Here is an 18,884-nt window from a genome sequence, read left to right as displayed (position 1 = left end):
AAAAAGTAAAAAGTCTTACTAATGTCACAGTTTTGGCCTTCCCATCCAGGCAAACAGTCACAAAAGTATGCACCAATCAGATTACGGCAGGAATTGGCATTAACACATGGCTTGCCTTCACATTCATTGGCATCTTTTCCGATTTAAATTACAAAAAGGAGAGACAGACAGACAGGAAAAAAAAATCTGTGATGTAGTTATTTGAGTTGTTTCAAGGAAAAAAAAAATAAGACTACACATTTGTAAAAGTTGAAACTTGCAAGCAATTTTTATATCAAGAATATTGCAAAAATGGAAGCAAGCATTATTTAAATGCTAAAAACATGAAACTGCCCCACTGGCTAAGAGATTTTACTGTAAAGCAAAAGGTTACTAATTACAATCACAACTATTGACTCTTTTGATAACCGTGACCAAAGCAATTAAGTTTCTTTTGTTCTCTAGCTAGAAAAAGGAAACAAATGTATCCTGAAGTTGTGGCTTATAAATCTCTTTCGATAAAATGATAACCTAAACAACAATCGGGGCATATCATAGTGTGCACAATTGGCTTTCATAAAGAGTAAGTCTGCTGAATACTGCATATTTTTTTTTTTTTTTCCACATAAACAACAAAAAGAGGATAAAAGTATAATGCCACTATATCTTTCATAATCTCATTATCTCCTGCTAAAGTCCATTTTGATCAACCAACACTATGGTTGATTTTTAAGCAATTAGATATAAAAATTATTTATTTATTTTTTACCAAGTCATTTATTTATTTTTTTTTTACCGTCTTACATACAGTACTTATATTTTCTTAATGATATCTCACGTAAAAGGAGTTGGACTGTTTTCTGGGTAAGGAAAAGAGAAAACACACCCAACAACTTACCTATGAAGCACGTTTTTCCAGTCCACTGCGGAGGACAAATGCAGTTAAATCCATTCACTGCGTCCTGACAGGTACCACCATGGCCACAAGGATTACTCTCACAGTCATCAATATCTTAAAATAAAAAGGATTACTTACAGCTTAGTAAACAAAACAATATATAAAAGAGATATTTACATTAAAAAATATCAAAAAGATGAGGTGTATAAGAGTACATACTTATCATACAAGTGGGGCCTTTCCAGCCAGCAGCACACTGACACTCATAGCCAGAGCTTGTTTCCACACAGCTACCACCATTGAGACAGGGATCCGAGAGACAAGCATGTTCAGCTATAATGGTTGAAAAGAAGCGGTCAAAAAAAATAAAATTTTGCCATAAGGTACTGTCCAGTCTATCCAGAAAGAATCACACAGCTTGAATAACGCTTAATTAACATAAAGCTCAGCAGAAACTAACAGTAGTTAGTTTACCATGTCAAAGATAATTTGAACATTCCCTTTGGGTTGGAAAAGGGACAATATTTCAGTCCAAATTTTATGATTTCCTTTGTAGAGAATGTTAGGAAGAAACTGAAAGCAACCACCTATATTTGTGAAAAAAGTAAAACCCTGCACTTTCTTTGTAGTCACATAGTTCTCAGAGATTTTGATTGGTTTTGTGTGAATGACTAAATTCTAACTGATGGACAAAAGCCATTAAAATAAGAAAATAAAAAAAAAATCTTCAGACTTGTTTTCAACAGCACCAATGGCCACCACCTTAGCAAATAATGTATGTGACACGTAATCAATAAAGCTTTCACCAATGAATAATGTCAGCCTTGTATATCCAGATGCAAGGATGAAATAGTTTAGTCACTGGCATTAACATCCTCTGACTGATCTGTATTGTTAATAATACTAATCTCCAGTTAATGATTTTTTTTTAAATACAAAATGAATTTTAAAAAAAAAATTCTTATCAAATCACTCATGTATGTTATTTACCTTTTTCACAGTTGACTCCCGAATAGCCATCAGGGCAAGAGCACTGGTATTTGTCTGGTCCAGTGTTACTGCAGGTACCTCCATTCAGGCATGGCTGATGGGTCCCACAATAGTTTAAATCTAAAAAGGAAAAGAAAATGCTCTAAATATGCTAATTAGAGCCAAACACCACCACATACACAAATAATTTAAGAGCCAGTGTATAAAGTTATAATATTACATTCTTGAAACTGACAGCTTAATCTTTAAAAGTATACCTTTGTCACAAAGTTGACCTCCCCAATTGGTTTCACAGAGGCACTGCCAAGGTTCAATGCAAGTTCCATGGACACATCCTGGGTGGGGAATGCATTTATCACAGTACTGTCCTTGCCATCCATAAAGGCACCTGAATTGAATATAGACAAAAGAGCTATATAATGAAATTATACCTACAAAAATTGAACAACAACAACAACATTTGCTGACTTGTGTGTGTTTTTATCATTCCAAACTCCTTTCCCCCCTTCTTTTCTGCCTTTCCAAACTACTTCCTAATAGTTTGTTGTTTCCTATAAACATTACAACAGCCTTGCCAGAGTCTCCAGCCAACTCTGCACAAAAGCTTGACTGTTCTAAAAGACCCGGCATGGTTCCATTGCGCACAATACTACACTATTCCAACTTTAACAACTGAGACAGCGAGGGTGGGTGTCCACAATAAATCATTTTTGTGGCTTTGTCAGACTGGACCGAGTTGGAAAGACTATGAATGAGAATACCCCAGCAACACAAGAGAAAAGAAAGGGGGGCGGGGGGGTGGCATGGTTGTCTCTTACACCAAATAATTAATCTCTTTTCTAAAAAATGATTACATACACATTATTCAAAAACAGTGCACTATATGTTAAAACTTTAGAAACTGAAAGTTGCCTCATTCAGAAACATTGTAATAAATTGTCAGTTCTAGTTTTGTTTAATATTTATCTATAAAGTAACAAGCACCCTTTGTAAAGGGTGAAAAATGGTTATCTTAGCAGTCACTTTTATTTTGGCAGCAATCCTCATTAGAGTTTGAGTTTGTTTGTTCTTCAACTAATCAAATTAAGTAACTTACTTTCTTTACCCAACAGTCAATACACAAGATCATTTTTGCCAAAATACACTGGCAACACATACATTGTTCCAATAGAAAGAAAAAAAAAAAAAGGTTGCTTTCAATATATTTGTTCTGCATAAGCAAATTTCAACTAGCTCTGGAGGCTAAAAGAGTGTTTTGCAAACATAGTGGTAGTTGCTTAGCTCAGTCTTGCCAATACTATACACATGCAACCAAAAAATGAATGAGTAATCGTTTCCAGAAAGAATTTCATTACAGCGAGTATATATTTTAGTGTCTCACTTGGACATGAATAAAAATGTACAGTTATAACATTAAACCTTAGCGATCATCCATAAAAGTTGCAAAGTAACAATTTAACCATTACAGTCCTCTTCATTAAAAAGGTATCTGTGGAATGCACCAATTTTTGTTGGCTTCCTCTGAATGTCCAGGTATAAGCATAGACTTTGCAATTATGAAAGTTAAGCTGCACCAGTTTTTTTTTTTTTTTTTGTTTTTAATAAAACATTATGAGGTGCCATGCCAATATTAAATGAACCAAAGTAAAATCTACAACATGATAAAATATGCAAGAACCTTCCCCCCCCCAGCTTTCATTGGAGAAGAATAATTGTAATACAATGTTAACTGCACAAAATCAATGATGATCAAACTGCAAAATATAATTAAAATTATTTATTTTCAAATTAGACTAAATTTATAATAGGGTACTTCCAAGGTAAACACTTCCCTACAGCACACGAAGACGACATACTTAAAATGTTCATTTAGGCATCTAATCACACTGGTCTCAAGAAGGCTAATTACTGAGCAACAATGTTAAAAGCAAGCATACCAATTAAATTTAGTTATGTGAAAAATGGGGCAATTTGTTTTAATCTTTATGCATTGTAACCTGGGATGTCTCTCCCGAGGTCTCGCTCTCTCTCTCTCTCTCTCTCTCACACACACACACACAGTCTTTAAAAAATAAAGTAAATAAAAATAGTTTACCCATGACATTTTATTTATTTATTTTTATTTTATTTATTTATTTAATTTATTTTTAAATACAGCAACATGCCTAATGAGATTCTGCACTATTGCAAAAGGAAAAACAGCCCTGCAAAGGATGCTGTATTCAAAGACTAAAATCCAAAACACATATAACTACATACACTCAGCAGTAGTAGGTTAGCAGAAAACACAGGCCGCTGTTTTCACTGCAAATTGGGGATGTTATACTGGTGAAGATGATCCTTATTAATAGTGGAACACACCAGTAATTAAATAAATTGGTGGTTGTTTTTCTAAAGCTGAAATTTGTGGCTAGGTATTACCCAAAAGAAAAAAAAAATCCTAAATGTGGTCATGTGATTTCCCAAATAAAGAATTGCTTGCTTTTGCATTAGAAGAAAACAACACAAAATACATTTATTGTCAGCACCCACACCTCCATCAATGGGTTTGTGTCAAGATATCATCTCATACACTTCTCTGTATGTACCAATTCTCTAACTAAAAATATCAAGGTTTATTAGTTTAGTTGTAGCTGAAGAACAGTCTTGCTTCATTTATAAAGCCACATCCCCCCCCAACCCCAACATACTACAAAGTCTAACTATTGTTGTAATAATTAAACTCAAAACACTATTTGTAAACAGTGAAGATTTTGTTCTTTTCACTATAATGCACTATTCTACCCGTCAACCTTTGACAAAGATGGGCAGATGACAATTCATTTCATTCTACTTGCATTCATTTTAATGCACTCATTTTAAAAATCATCATTTATTGGTTCAACACCCAAAAATTATATAAAATAAACAAATCTAAAAGATCACATTTTGTAACAAAATTACACAGAAAATACGGTACCTCTCATCATAGGTTTGAGTCTACAGTAGAGACAGATATACAAACATGTAAAGTGCTAGTGCAGATTTTTGAACTACCAGCAAATGTACTGCTGCTGTCAATATCGCAGTGACCAGTAAGTTTAAATGCTCATGCGATTTGTTTGCTTATGGATTATGTGTAAAACATGTATATTCCAAAATTTAAGGTCAAAAACACACATTCAACAATAGACAGATTAATTCAATAGACAGATTAAATAAGATTGTTTCTTACAAGAACCACTGATTTCCTAGACTGTAAATTGTACGTTCATTTTTACAATAATGTAAAAATGAAATTGAAAATGTTGCATGTTTTAAGATGCTTTTAAATGTGCAGACTCAAATCTGGAACCATACATAAATTAGCACTTTTCAAAACCAAAGCTTTGTGCACAAATGCAATTGCTGTATTTCATAAAGTGTAACAGCTAATACAAATTCAACCATCCCTATACTAGTCCTGAATCATTAAACTATACCCTGAAATCATGGAATTGGCATCGGAAAAAGTTGGCACCTCAAGTACACATAATGTAAGCACCTGCACAAGTTCAGACAGAAAAGGAGAAGGTAAGTTGTTTCAAAAATGTCAAACCTAAACAAAAAAAGTTCATATTGTCTAATACTATATAAAGCCATCCTAAGTAGGCGTGCGTGCGTGCCTTTCAAGAAAAATCATGCAAGTTTTCATTGGAGTCGGCTGATATACATCTCCTTTGTAAGTAGTTTTTTTTCACATTCATCTACACTAATGAATTACTTCAGAAGGTAATTAGTTAATGGGATATACTGATCATGCTTGAATTTCTGTCTTCTGGGGAAAATTAGATTTTACCACTCCATGAAGGAGTTAAGACACTTTACTTTTTTTAAAAGTCTGAATATGTAGCTGGATTATAGAGAATGCATAGTGTGTAAGCTTCATAATTTGGATATATTAACACATTTTAGACGTATCCTTTACACAGCCATAGCAAACTCTGTTCATTATTTTTCACAAGAGAGAGATTCGCCTCCACTTTTTTTATATAAATACATTGGTTTCATGTACAAGTTCTACTTTCCATTGTTCCTTGGCCAGAATGGAAACAACTTCAAAAGCTGAGCAAAAAAAAAACACTGCATTCATCAGTGTCTACTGACAAGATTCCTTCCCCGCTATTAACCTCTCAGCACTCAGAGGCTGGCTCACAACAGCAAAGGAACCGAGAAATCTTACTAATCCCATTTTGAAAAATGTTTGACTCCTGCCCATTTGTTGAATGTGAAAGGTAATTTCCCCTAGTGGGGGTGCTTCAAGAGACTGTCAGTTACTCAGAAATGTTATAGATATTCAAATAGCAGAATTGGTGAATTCTTCAGGATCTTATGCAACACTGAGCACTGAATATCAAGGCTGCAGCCCCTAGTTACAGAATTCCTGATAGATCAAGGGCAGAGGCATGCAAGAGTAACAGGGTGGGGGGTAGGGGCAGAGAAAGAAAGACTTCCCGTTTAATCATTAAAAGGAAAACTAAGTAATGATTATGTCTACTTTCAAATATATCCATGAGATTCCACATGTATTACAATTAAAAACAAGAAATATGGTGCAAGAAAAAGAAAAGGAAAGATAGTGGCTTCCAATTTATCTGTTAATCCTTTAATGAATGTGTTAATTTTGGTCATGTCACTAAGATATTTACCTGCACTCTCCGGGAAATTTACAGCTCCCATGTTCACTGCTGCAGCCCTGACGGCAGATAGCTGAAAATAAAAAAGAAAAACACCACAAAAGTCAGCATGTTGTCAGTGCCCCACAAGTAACTTGTGGGAATGTTTTAATCTCTAACCAGAGCAGTAATCCTACCAAATCCAAGATTTATCTTAGCTTTGCTATCGTTCTGCTGGAAAAAAGTAGGGTAGGAGGTGCAGTGCAAACTGCAAATCCACCAATTCATCTCTAAACAAAAGAGCTCCAAACTATAAATAGAATACATCATAAAAAAAAAAAATTTCTGGTCTAAAGAGCCGATGTCAAAAGAGAAGAAGTCAAATTACCCAAGAAAAAAAAAAAAAAGCGTACGAGTTGCACAGACTATACACTAAAATGCAAATAGTAAAAATAAAACAAAATCCACCTATTCCTTATAACTTTGAGAAACAAGCATCAGTAGACATTTTACAGTTAACAAATGTCACAAGTATGCATTTGTACTTCACCTGTATTACAGTCAGGTCCAGACCAACCCTCCAGACAGGTTTTATTTCCATTATGATCACAATTGTAGTGTCCAAAAAAGTCATCCCTAGGTCGGCAAAATTTGTTGCAACCAAATCCATAGTAATGTTCATCACAGATAACACGTATCTGATATTCAAATTGGGCATTAGTACCATCATGCCTCAGAGGCTGCCAAGGATGATTTGGGTTGATCATCCCAGAATGTACAGCCTTCTCAATTATCTTTGATCCAGCATCTGAGGAAAGGAGGGGACACAAAGAGAAGAACATATAGATTTTTAAGAAAGTGTACTGCAGGCTTCGTAGAGCAATCCTGTCACTTGACATAAACAGCAAGTAATTAAAAAAAATAGTTATAAAAGGAGATACAGACAAAACAATCACAGTAACTGGAAACTTAAAAGATTAAATAATTGTAATTAAAAACAGCTACAAAAACAACATAAAATTAACTTCTGTGCAATCAGGCTGACATTGCTGGTTTTTACAAGGAAATGTCTGTCCTCCCTAATATTCAGAACAGAATCACATATTTAAAAAAGTAACTGATTATCGACAGTAAACTGTAAGATGCAGTACATCAGCATACTGCTGTACTTCAGTTCAGAGGCAACGGCATTACAGGAGACCTCCACTATCAAGTGTGTGCTGTTTCTGAGGTGGAGATGTTAATACCAAAGCACTCTTCTCACAATGAGCAAATTTGTGACATTTGTCAGCAAATTGATATAAATTACATCATGGAAGATTTAGAAGAGAAATACAAAACAAACAATGAAAGTAAAGACATGTGGCTCCTTCACATACAGTTTGTTGAATTAATAGTCAACTTTATTTAAAAATTAATATAGCTTTTTACTTATACATTGCTCTAATTTTAGAGGTCAGCCAAAAGTGTGCAATATCCTGCCTCTTTAAAAGGAGAATGTTTAAATTATGGCCTGTAATAATATTTCACGTTCATCTGGAATACTGTACGTCTCTGTGGTATTTCACTCTTTGCCTGCATGGTGTGGCTAGAATGAACTGACGCTACCTTACAACCTGCTGCCTACGGCACTTGACTGTAGGGTGAAGATGTATCATAAAACTTCCAAAATTTTCCTGACCTTCTAGTAAAAAGGACAAAACTCAGAGCAAACTGTTAAACTTTATGTTACAGCCCCTGAGAACAAACTGCACCTTTACAATATTATGTATGTCGTTCTAAAACTGACAATTACGATTCTTTAAATGCATTCATGCTTAGAAGCAGACAGAACAGAATAAGTAATTCTATGGGTAGAAATATATAAATGCATCACTGTTTAAGTTTAAATGTACTAGCTAAATATCTGCCAAAGTGCACAAAAATTAATTGTTTTGGCGACCCAAATTTCCTATATCAGTGAAATATATAAATGAAAACAGTACCAACATGCAGGACAATGAAGTATTTTATATATATTTTACTGAAATCTGTAAGAAAAAAGGCAGAGCACATTTCATGGACTTCATCCTTCTCCAAAAATCTGACACACTGCATGCCTCAGGAAATGTCTACTAGATACGGTTATCAGCTGCACTGAATTTTTTTTGGTGAACTTTGACAGAATAATAAATAAGCCATAATGAACAACTTCGTTTGTGCTGCAGACCTCCATAGCCACAATTTATTCCCATGCTTGTTTTCCCCACAACAGCTGAGTTCAAAGTCAGGTTTAACTAAAGTACTGCATTATTTTGCCACAGTTAAGACTTCTGCTGTCGCCAAACTCTACTGCAACATTTTCAGTTTACTCGAAGTCTGCAAAACCAATACACTGAGTAGATATTGAAGTTCTGAATAAAAAAAAATATATAATTATGTGCAAGTGTTGGCAATTAAACAAATATTATTTCCTTACAAATAGTATTGTGATGCTTTTCTTATCCATAAAAAAGGGATATTCTTGCATGGTGAATAGCAACTAATTTTCATTCCATTCTGCCTTTGGAATTGTTCTAAAAAGCCAAAATGGACAGCTGTGTTGGTTACATCTGGTTAAGGCCTTGTATAATTATGAGAGACCAACCGCTAACACCTGCTAGCTGCCATCAATAATGTAAAAACATTTTCATAATAAGGAAAACTCTAGCCTTGTAACACGTGCAAGCACCACATTTTTTTTTTTTTTTTAATATTTTTCCTGCCTCATCTCTACCAAGAAGAGAAATTAACATTGAACCAAACGTTGTGCCTCTTGGGCTGCTTCTTGTTCCATATTAACACAAACTGTGAACGGTGTTAAATTAACATAGGACATAGCACAAAAGGAATACTGGGACAATCTGCTGCCAGATTCCAAATGCCTCACCCATTTTGACAAGGGTCTACTCTTACATAAAGAACAAAGCAAAACCCATAGGTGCAGTGCAATGCGATACTCACTGTTGTTGCTGACGTTAGTTTCATTACTGAAATCCAAAGCTTCCACTATTAGCGTGTAGGACCTCTGTTGGAAAACAAAAGGTTCGTTATCGAGGAGGAAAAAAAATAAAGAAAAAGAGAACTGTAACTGCACTCTCACTAATCAGAGGCTAACTATGAGTAAACAGCATACATGGATATTATATTCTAATTATTTGGATTCAACTAGAAAACAAAGCTGGAATAAAAGCAAATAACTTCTGGAGGCTAAATGACGTAAAGTTTAATTTAGTAAAATGATAGAATATATGTAAAGTCAAATGTAATAAAAATTGACTTTATTCTGCAAGTCATAAAAACCTGTTTCTTCAAAATGTGCAGACTTTGGGGGTTATTTTTTGCTAGGACCACAGGCACAACTAAATCTTTTTATCAAAAAACATTTGAAGGTATCTTTAATAAACGAGACATTTTAGCGAGATAAAGTACACATTTTTGTATGTTTTATTAGAGCTATCAAAGTATAATTGTTTTTCATGTTTGCACCTTCACATCTGTAAAAGGATATAGCTGTAGCTATTTTCACATCAGGTGAAGCGTACCTCAATGCTGCAATCTCTGGAGGCTTTCATTATTTCAGCACGTCTTTGAAATTCTTTGACAATCTTAAAGCCATCACTGCTCTCACGAGTATCAAGTAACAGATCAAAAAAAAAAAAAGCCACACACCCAATAAGCCCCTAGCAAGGGAAAGAGAAAATAATGCGGTGCCCTTGTGTCATTAAGTTGGTAATTAAGCTGCACAAAACATAAATATGTACATAAGTTCTAAAGATTAAATAATTCCAGAATACTAATGATCCAATGTGAAAAACCACCTTACAGCACACAAGACCTTATGCGGACTGATTTATATTAACATACAAAAAGCTTCCTTCTGGATTTTTTTGTTTAAATCACTACTATGATTGTATGAAGTCCATAACCATACATTAAGTCAGAGTCAAACATACATCTTATTTTTTACTGATTTATGCATTAGAGGCAACTTATTTAAATTTAGACTTCTGGGATTTTCTCTTCAACCTGATTAGAAGTCAAGCATGTTTGTGATCAGTTGGAAATGGGCTTTATAAAGCAAATAACATTTCCAGCAGAGTAGCTTCATATTATTCTCCTACTCAATAAAACTACTAATTAAAAAAAAATTGAAGGTAAACAACTGGCAGGTGTTGTACAAAAATAAAATGATACAACCGCTTTTTTTTTTTTTTTGTATGTCTACACTCATGCGTGTGCGCAAATGCACACACACACCTCATGCCGTCATCACACTACATCTATTTTCTTATAGACATTGTTTTGGAATTATGCCTGACTACATGTTTCATATTCTGCTAAATGGGGCTCCAGTTTCACTTACTGATAACTGTGGGAAAATACTTCAAACAGAGGAATATTTAGGGCAAGCCTGGACAAGTAACTAGTGCTTCTTGGTCGACTGTTTTGAACAAGTAACCTGTAGTTTGGTATAAATTGAACACAAATTGTTCACTTCACAGCACCACGTTTGGACAAAGTGACACTTTTCAATCACTCACATGGAGTTCTAACTATCTTTTATAGCTTAAAAATGTGTGTGAACATCTGTATGGATTAGCCTAAACAAATACACACACACAGTCAGATTAGAACAAACAGGAATAAACAAATCAATAAACATTTTCAAATTTTAATATAAGGGGAAGATTCGTTTAACAAAAATAAAAAAAGAGAGCTCCCGAGAGCTGACCCACCATAAAAACTTCACATTTTGTTTGTCTGAATTACCTGGTGACCTCATTAAATCCCAAATAGTGTGTGTGTGTGTGTGTGTGTGTGTGTGTGTGTGTGTGTGTTGGGGGGGGGATTGGAGTTTACACTAGCACTAGGCAGTGAAAAAATTCAAAATGATCAGTTCTCATAATCAGAGCACCCATAAGCGTGGTGGTGGTTCTTTAATGCAATATATGACAAGTGATAAAGTTAATTAATACCAGAATCTACTATACATCACTAATTAGCTTCTACTGAAACTCCCTTCAAGTAAACTTAACCTGCAAAATCCAAGTGCTATTTACTGCCTGAAGGCTAAACATGTAGCCATGTCTCTCACAGAGCAGACACTTAACTAAGATATGCGGACACCACAAAAAAGAGAAAGTGCAGGATTTCTCTGTTAATGCTATCTAAAAATTCAGAGTCATGTCATCTAATGATAATCCAGGATTTCCAGATTGTGCTTGTTCCCATGCTCCAAGCTGACCCTTCTATCACAGATAATGTGTCAGACTCATTCTAAGACATCAAACTAATATTGCAACAACTAAGATAATCCATCAGGTGTCAGACATGATCTTCTAAAAAAAGGCATGCAATTAACCTCCTGAAGACTACAAGGTAAAAACTAATTCAAATTAACATTGCCAACTGACTATCTAGTGTGTAGAGTTTTCTTTGCACACCAGGAAAACCCCACAATGGGGGAGAGGGGGGGTTGCAGGGGGAATGAAACCAATATATATCTCAATGCAAATTGTTTAAAATTCCATTGTGTTTATCATCTTTCCAAAAAGGACTACACTTTTTTCAACTTACTTGAAAAACATCAAAAATCCAGGCACTCTAATGTTTTACAAAGTTTAAGATTTGTTGATACAAATCTCCACAGTTTTGCACAACTAACTTACAACCAAAAATGTGGTTCAATCTTATGTGTCTTGCTGATGTACTGACAACATATTGATTCTGTCACGGAGTATACGTCAAAACAAAGACAAATTATCTATAAATGTTCATGGTCTCACTAACTAGGAAACTTTTTGAAGACAGTGCTCCCCATCTTCCACACTTATCTTGTTACGGTTTTCTTAGAATTTCTAAATAAAGTTGTCCACAAATACACCAAAAGCCTGTACAACATGGGAGTAGAGAACATTGAATGGAGTGGACTGGTAGCCGATGTGCCAAGCAATTCAATATAATGAGTGAGTATTATGTGAATACATAATGTGCTGAAGTTGCTATTATGTGAAGTAAGGTCACAGTTTGTCTGGGATGTCCGCTCTGCTGAGTCTACTACAACTTCCTGATGCTTGCCCTGTATTACCATTATTTCTGGATTGGGCCCATTATGTTTGGTAATCCTCACTGCAGTCAGTTTGGGCATCCTATTGTTTTTGGTTAATATTAGCTGTGTCTACCCCTGTCTGGGTGGCCAGACTGCAGTGCTTTCTAAACTCATGAAAGTATGGATCACAACCTGCATGAAATTCATGCTATTTTTACCCTAGAGTTTTCAACAACTGAAATGCTTCACAACAGTGAAATGACTTGAGGTATGAAGGACATATTTCCAATTTCCACTTTTTTTTCCTTTTCTTAACACCTCATTTTAAAGATCTGTCTATTATTCTGCTCAATTGCTAACTTTTACCTGCTTAAAGAATCCATTAATACCTTCATTAAATGAATCAGTTATAAGGGTTGGCAAGGTTAATAGAGAGCATACCAAGAAGTCAATGAAGCAAAGCAGTCAGGTTCACATAAGAGCAAGCCTGAACAAGAGGCCTTTCTAATTACTAACCTTAAGTACAAAAAGATCCGGGTTGAGCTGGTAAAGGACTCTAAATATTTATGACTAGAGTTAACAACCAGTACAGACCATTGGCATGTAATAGACTCTTGTCTACAGCACAAAATGAAAATTGTAATACACACAAAGTTAATACAAAAATGTATGTTTTTCAAACTAGATGTCAATGTTACAATTTAGTTAAAAATAAATTAAGGATCAACTTCACGGATTTCATTCTCAAGAAATGATTTTACTCAAAACAACTAAAACTGAAACACTAATAATCATTTTCTCCTCTAACCATTCTACTGATCAGCCACTCAAGTAAGGTAAAACTGAATACTTAAATAACACAATGCTGGTCTCTGAGAAACATGCTACAGAATGTGCATTTGTTTGCAAGAAATACTTGGTATTGAATTTCTCTCATCCACCTCCTAGACAGGAACAAAATTATGGCCATGAATAAAGTGGCCTGCTCTTGTACTGTATTTCTTGTAGCATAAATAGTGATTTGCATTTTCTGACCACCAAGATGTTTTTCTCATAATTAAAACTAACAACTGGTTAACAGATCAAATTGGGTGATTTCAATACTGAAGTGACATCAGGCAAACCCTATCCATTGACTATTTTAAAAGATAATTATGAAATACCAGCCATCTCCTTTACTATTTTGCAGAAATGAGGCACTGGCCCTCACAACACACAGTAGATGTGATTTTAACAAATCAAAGAATACGTTGTTCTGTTACAGTCAAGGTTCATAAGAACAAAATCTACATTCATTTTTGGAACATTTTGGTAACAATGAATAACTTAAAACATATACTAACACAAACCATATAGCCAACGCAAAACACACATTTAATAACAGATTGTCTTACACTCAATAGTCTAGATAAAATGTTAAAAAAAAAAAAAAATGCCTTAAAGGAATTTAATCATTACATCATGATAAGTCAATCAAATACTGTAGCAAAACAAGGGAACAGAACTGAAGGATAGTTATTTAACAAAAGTAATGTAATAAATCCATTTAATGTGGATTAGCAATTAAAGCATTGGCCTTTAAATCACAAGGTTTCTGATTCAGTTCTTGCCTTTGACTCAATGCATGACCTGGAGTAAGTCACTTAACCTGCCTGTGCTCCAATTAGTATATATTTGCAACATGAACCTTTACCCATGGGCTGCTAAATAAAATAAAGGGTAATAAGGTAGCAAATTCCTTTCAATGTTAAAAAAACAAAAAACTCACACAAATTCCTATATATAAATATCACTTCATAATTGTTCATATTAATGGATCTGTTTGCAAATAACATGGTTTTCAATATCTAATATATTTAAAGATTTACACAATTTTACTGTTTTAAAACAGCTAATGCAATTTAAAACAAATTTGATAATGATTTAAGATAAATGTAAATTCAAATGCAATTACCTAAAAGGTTTCTGCATTCATTCAAGGAATGCAAAGGTTAAACATTTAAAGAAGCTTAAAAAAGGTGAAGCTGAAGTTTTTTTATCCCACCCTGTAGATGGAAAGCAGAATCAAATTGTCCAATTGCCTACAATTAAATAAATTCATAGTACACAAGAATTGACTTCTTAAGGCATTAAGTGGAAGAAAACTAGCAGCCATAGGGGCCATCCACAAGAAATCTTAGAAATTTATGCTGAAAATATTTAAAAATAACATTGCATTTATGAATTTTAAAATTAAAAATGTAAAGCTTGTATGGAATATGTTAACTGCTCAGATGTGACTGAACCAAAACTTGTGTTGTGTTGTACAGAGAGAGATTAAAATACATGAATAAAGAAATCAAGTTAAAATTTGCCTAGATTGACTTGATAATTGATTATTTTACATTTTAATGAAAGTTAATGTATAAGATTGGAAAAATCCTTTAGAAATATTTTTTTTTTTGTAAAATCATAATTGTTTAGTTTTGGTATTGATATGAATACATTAGTTGTATTGATTTGGTCTGTTGTAGACTTGATTCAATATCCTTGAAGATTAATATTTTTATATACTTGTCAAAAACTGTTGGTATCAATTACTAAAATCTACACCAACTACAGTGAATTTACAGGATACAAATATCCCCACCTGGCCTTTTTCCATGCTACTCAATTGCTCTCACCAGAAGGTGTGTAGACAGTAATGGATTTGTAAATAAATGCAGCATGGTTAACCTGAAAGTTGATGTTACTTGTTCTTTTCTAACTTCAACTAACAGATACAGCCACTGCTAATCGGCAAAATACACATTCTCCATTAGCAGCCAAATTGCTAGGAACTAGATCTCTCAAAAAGGAAGCATGCAAGATGACAATATCTAATTAAAAGACCCTCTTGATAAAGGAATATTGGAGGAGGTCAACAAAAAGGGGAATTAAAAAAGCAAGTTACCTTGGAAACTGTCTTTTTAAAACAACAATATGATGCATTTGTCTGGAATGCATGCTTTCAGCAAATGGTCCTCCCCTTGGTTCAAATTCCCAGCAAATGAAATACATTTTCCTTTTAAATAATGGGCTTGCTGTTTAGTGTTGTGTATGGCATGAGCTGTTGGTTAATAACTAATTCACTATGTATTAATACATTCGTTTTTGTTGGACCAGCAATGATTTTGTCCCATCTTCAAATTAAGTATTGCTGTCCAGAGGTATGACGTCTTCCAAACCTAATGATATTACTTTAAAACCTGCATCAACGTGATTGGTACTGGCGACTTCTAGAGTTGGGTGAGAAACAAATATGTATATATCTTAATCACTTAAAGTATTGCTCGTTAATCAGAAGTAAACTTCGGCAAGGCGCAAGCTTCAATTTATATAAAGCACACGTTTGTACCAATTTACATTGATGGCAATAGAGTGGAACATCTGCTAGACTGGCCTAATCTTTTTAGAATGGTAAAAATACTGAAAGAAATATTACAGCATATTCAATTTAATCATGCTTTTCTTTCACCAAAAGCTTAAATAAAGATTTAAACGATAAAACATTTGCAGAGTGAACATGCAGCCACTTCAGTTCAATTATACTCGATTGAAACGTTGATTGCAGCATGTGCCATATAGGAAACCGCCGTATACTACAAGTGCATTAAAACATTCAATACCCTATTTATGTAAAATCAAAAGAAACTGAGGTAATGGGGCTTCCATAATTCTATTCATATCTTCGCGTTTTAACAGGAGCGCCATGCCTTTAGTGCGCCTGCGTTTTGCGTTTTACTAAACCCAAGAGGCGGACCTAGGAACTGACAGCTTGCAAGCAGAGCGCACCTCAAGTAGGACCCTCGGCTACAAGGATCCGCTACAGAGGGTCAGCCTAAACTAAAACCACCAATCAAGCAACTCGATAAATAGCATCACCAACTAAAATGTCCCATAAAAACCCCGCAGTGATCCCTGCTTATTCCGACAGAACAACTGTTGAGGTGAATTACTGCAAGCAGCACTGAGTGAGCGGGAAACCCACGTTTTGAACAGGATAACGTAGTACGCTTTTTAAAGGGATCATTTGTCTCTTAATTATACTTGCAATAAAGAAAGTGAACCCCCGGCTTGTCTCGGTGGTCGGCGTTTTGTTCTGCAGTCTTTCTGAACACCAGGCATACAGTTAGGGTTAATTACTTCAGCCCTTCCCATCCCAGTCGAGCACTTTTTTCACTCCTCACTATCTGCAAGGATGTCTCAGTAAAAGGACTAAATGGAATTTACTGCATTTTAGCTTCAACTAACGGCGTTTGCACTAATTACACAGTTCATACAAATCCACGTGGAGATAAAAAATAAACAACCAACTAAAATTAACACGCACGGGAAACTGTCTGGCCATAATGTAGCCCTTACAAATAAGAAACGTGCGCAATAATCATGTTCACTCACCGGCCACGCGAAGCTGAAAGGTAGTACAATCCTGGCTTTTTCGTTATTCATGGAACTTTTTAAGGAGAAGGTGTTGCCTCCGATGACAGGAGTAGATCCCGAACCGAAGCTGCAAGGCCCCGCTGCAGAAACCCTCGACTGGTATTCCTTCAAGCACACTTTGAAATAGGTATCACACTCGCCCCGCAAACACTTTTGGTCTCCCACGTTCCGCGATCCGTCACAGCATACGCCGGTCTGTAACTCGCCATTGACGTTCTGCATCGACAAAATTTGCAACTCGAAGTGTCCTGATGATATTGACACCTGTTTAAATGCAAAAATGCGTTAGGATTACATCACTGTGATAACCAACAGGGAATACATAAAGAGACATGTCCCCCTTATATAACCAATACGTGAACACAAAAATCTAGCAAATGAAGCCTGCTTCTCTTTAAAAAGCAAACTCACAAAACGTATCTGAAACAGTATTCCACATTTTCTGATACGCCGTCCTACCCCCTCTATGGTGCTGTCAAAGAAATATTAAAATATAAAAGTATCCGATAAGTGGTGTCCAAACTGCGAAATCTTCCCATTAAAATCATACAGGATTCACTGACTTACATAGGTAAAATAAAAGTTTAAAAAGGAACACCGTCCGTGTGCACTGAATTGCTCCAGACGAAAAAGGACAAAATGTATTTAAAAAAAAAGTTTTCTTTTTTCCTGAGAAACACCCACAAAACTGCGTCGGCTGCATCCCTTGAACATTCAAGCTGGTTTGTTGCCCGATATGTTTCATTTGAAATCCACACGTACCTTTACGTGAAAGCAGAGCAAAGCGACATGTAAAGGAAAAGCCGCAAGGAACGAACTCCGTCTCAAAATCATGCCTCTCCTTTCTGCTCTTCGCAGCCTGCTTAGAAACTAACAACTAATGTCGCCTGGCGGCTCTAATATACTCCTCCGATTTGAACATGCACGAGTGGAGAACAACACTTTCTTTCTTCTGTATTTTTTTCAACAGAACGTCGATTTCAAATGCAAAACAGCCAGCCTCCTTTTATGACTTATTCTTCTGCAGCTTTTATTATTGTTCTTATTCTCGCTCTTTTTTCATTTCCCCAATCAGCTGCGAAACAACAATACACACGAGCTAAGAAAGCTCTTTTCACTGCGAGTGACTGACTGGTTCAGCTATACGTCAAGTGTTGGGGGAGGGGGCAACGCATGCGTCTCTTTAATATTCAAGAGATGGGGGGCGGTTGTTCCAAACCCCACCCCATATTCCACCCGTCTTAGAGAGGAAAAAACTGATAGAGGAGATAAACTGCATCTAAGAAGATAAGAACATGGAATAATCATAGATCCTTGCTTTCATTTGAGTCTGAACGCACACTTGCACGACTAAAATGAAAATACTGATTTACACCCACGAACGTAAACAATGTATTAGAACGTCGCGTATAAAACGAAATGCGTCTCCTTCTGCTGCTAGTCCATTTAAACATTCTATTGATACGCGCTATTATTATTTAAACCTTTCCAAAACACATTTTAAATGTAGCGGAGGATTAATCTCGAGCATAATTAAAGCCACATTAAAGCTGCATAGAAGGTATAACCACTGATATTCGCTAAATTAATACCGACAAAGACAAATGGTCGATCTTTTTTGTAATCTTCTGTTGTGCGTCTTAAAACGTCGCAATATTTTTTCAATAAATAAAAGGGGCCGCATGGAATGTTTAGTTGAAATTGTTCTCCAAGAGCGTGGGAGACTCGGTGAAGACGGAAATGAAGATGCCCGTTTCTCCTCTGTGAGGCTCGTCCCGTTTGAAGGCACCATTAAAAACCACGAAGTGGCTGAATAATACGATGTAGTTCTTGTTCTGTCTGCCGTTGTCCT

The 18,884-nt window shown here is 35.3% G+C and overlaps 1 protein-coding gene across 1 annotated transcript in view; it reads right to left on the bottom strand.

The window, feature by feature from the left end:
- Positions 1 to 18,176, bottom strand: part of jag1b (jagged canonical Notch ligand 1b) — a 33,123-nt gene extending 14,947 nt beyond the window's left edge. Inside the window, exons 1-10 of the mRNA XM_039738215.1 lie at positions 17,795 to 18,176; positions 16,991 to 17,296; positions 9,484 to 9,547; positions 7,052 to 7,309; positions 6,535 to 6,595; positions 2,125 to 2,255; positions 1,868 to 1,987; positions 1,097 to 1,210; positions 878 to 991; positions 20 to 133 (exon numbers count right to left, since the gene is read on the bottom strand). Coding sequence (XP_039594149.1) covers positions 20 to 133; positions 878 to 991; positions 1,097 to 1,210; positions 1,868 to 1,987; positions 2,125 to 2,255; positions 6,535 to 6,595; positions 7,052 to 7,309; positions 9,484 to 9,547; positions 16,991 to 17,296; positions 17,795 to 17,866 — 1,354 coding nt within the window. The 5' untranslated portion in view covers positions 17,867 to 18,176. The remainder of the gene's footprint in view (positions 1 to 19; positions 134 to 877; positions 992 to 1,096; positions 1,211 to 1,867; positions 1,988 to 2,124; positions 2,256 to 6,534; positions 6,596 to 7,051; positions 7,310 to 9,483; positions 9,548 to 16,990; positions 17,297 to 17,794) is intronic.
- Between the last annotated feature and the right edge of the window lie 708 nt (positions 18,177 to 18,884).

Source organism: Polypterus senegalus, chromosome 16, assembly GCF_016835505.1.
Source record: "Polypterus senegalus isolate Bchr_013 chromosome 16, ASM1683550v1, whole genome shotgun sequence".
NCBI lineage: Eukaryota > Metazoa > Chordata > Cladistia > Polypteriformes > Polypteridae > Polypterus > Polypterus senegalus.
The sequence above is the reverse complement of the archived record's forward strand: the minus strand, read 5'-3'. Positions and strand labels throughout refer to the sequence as shown.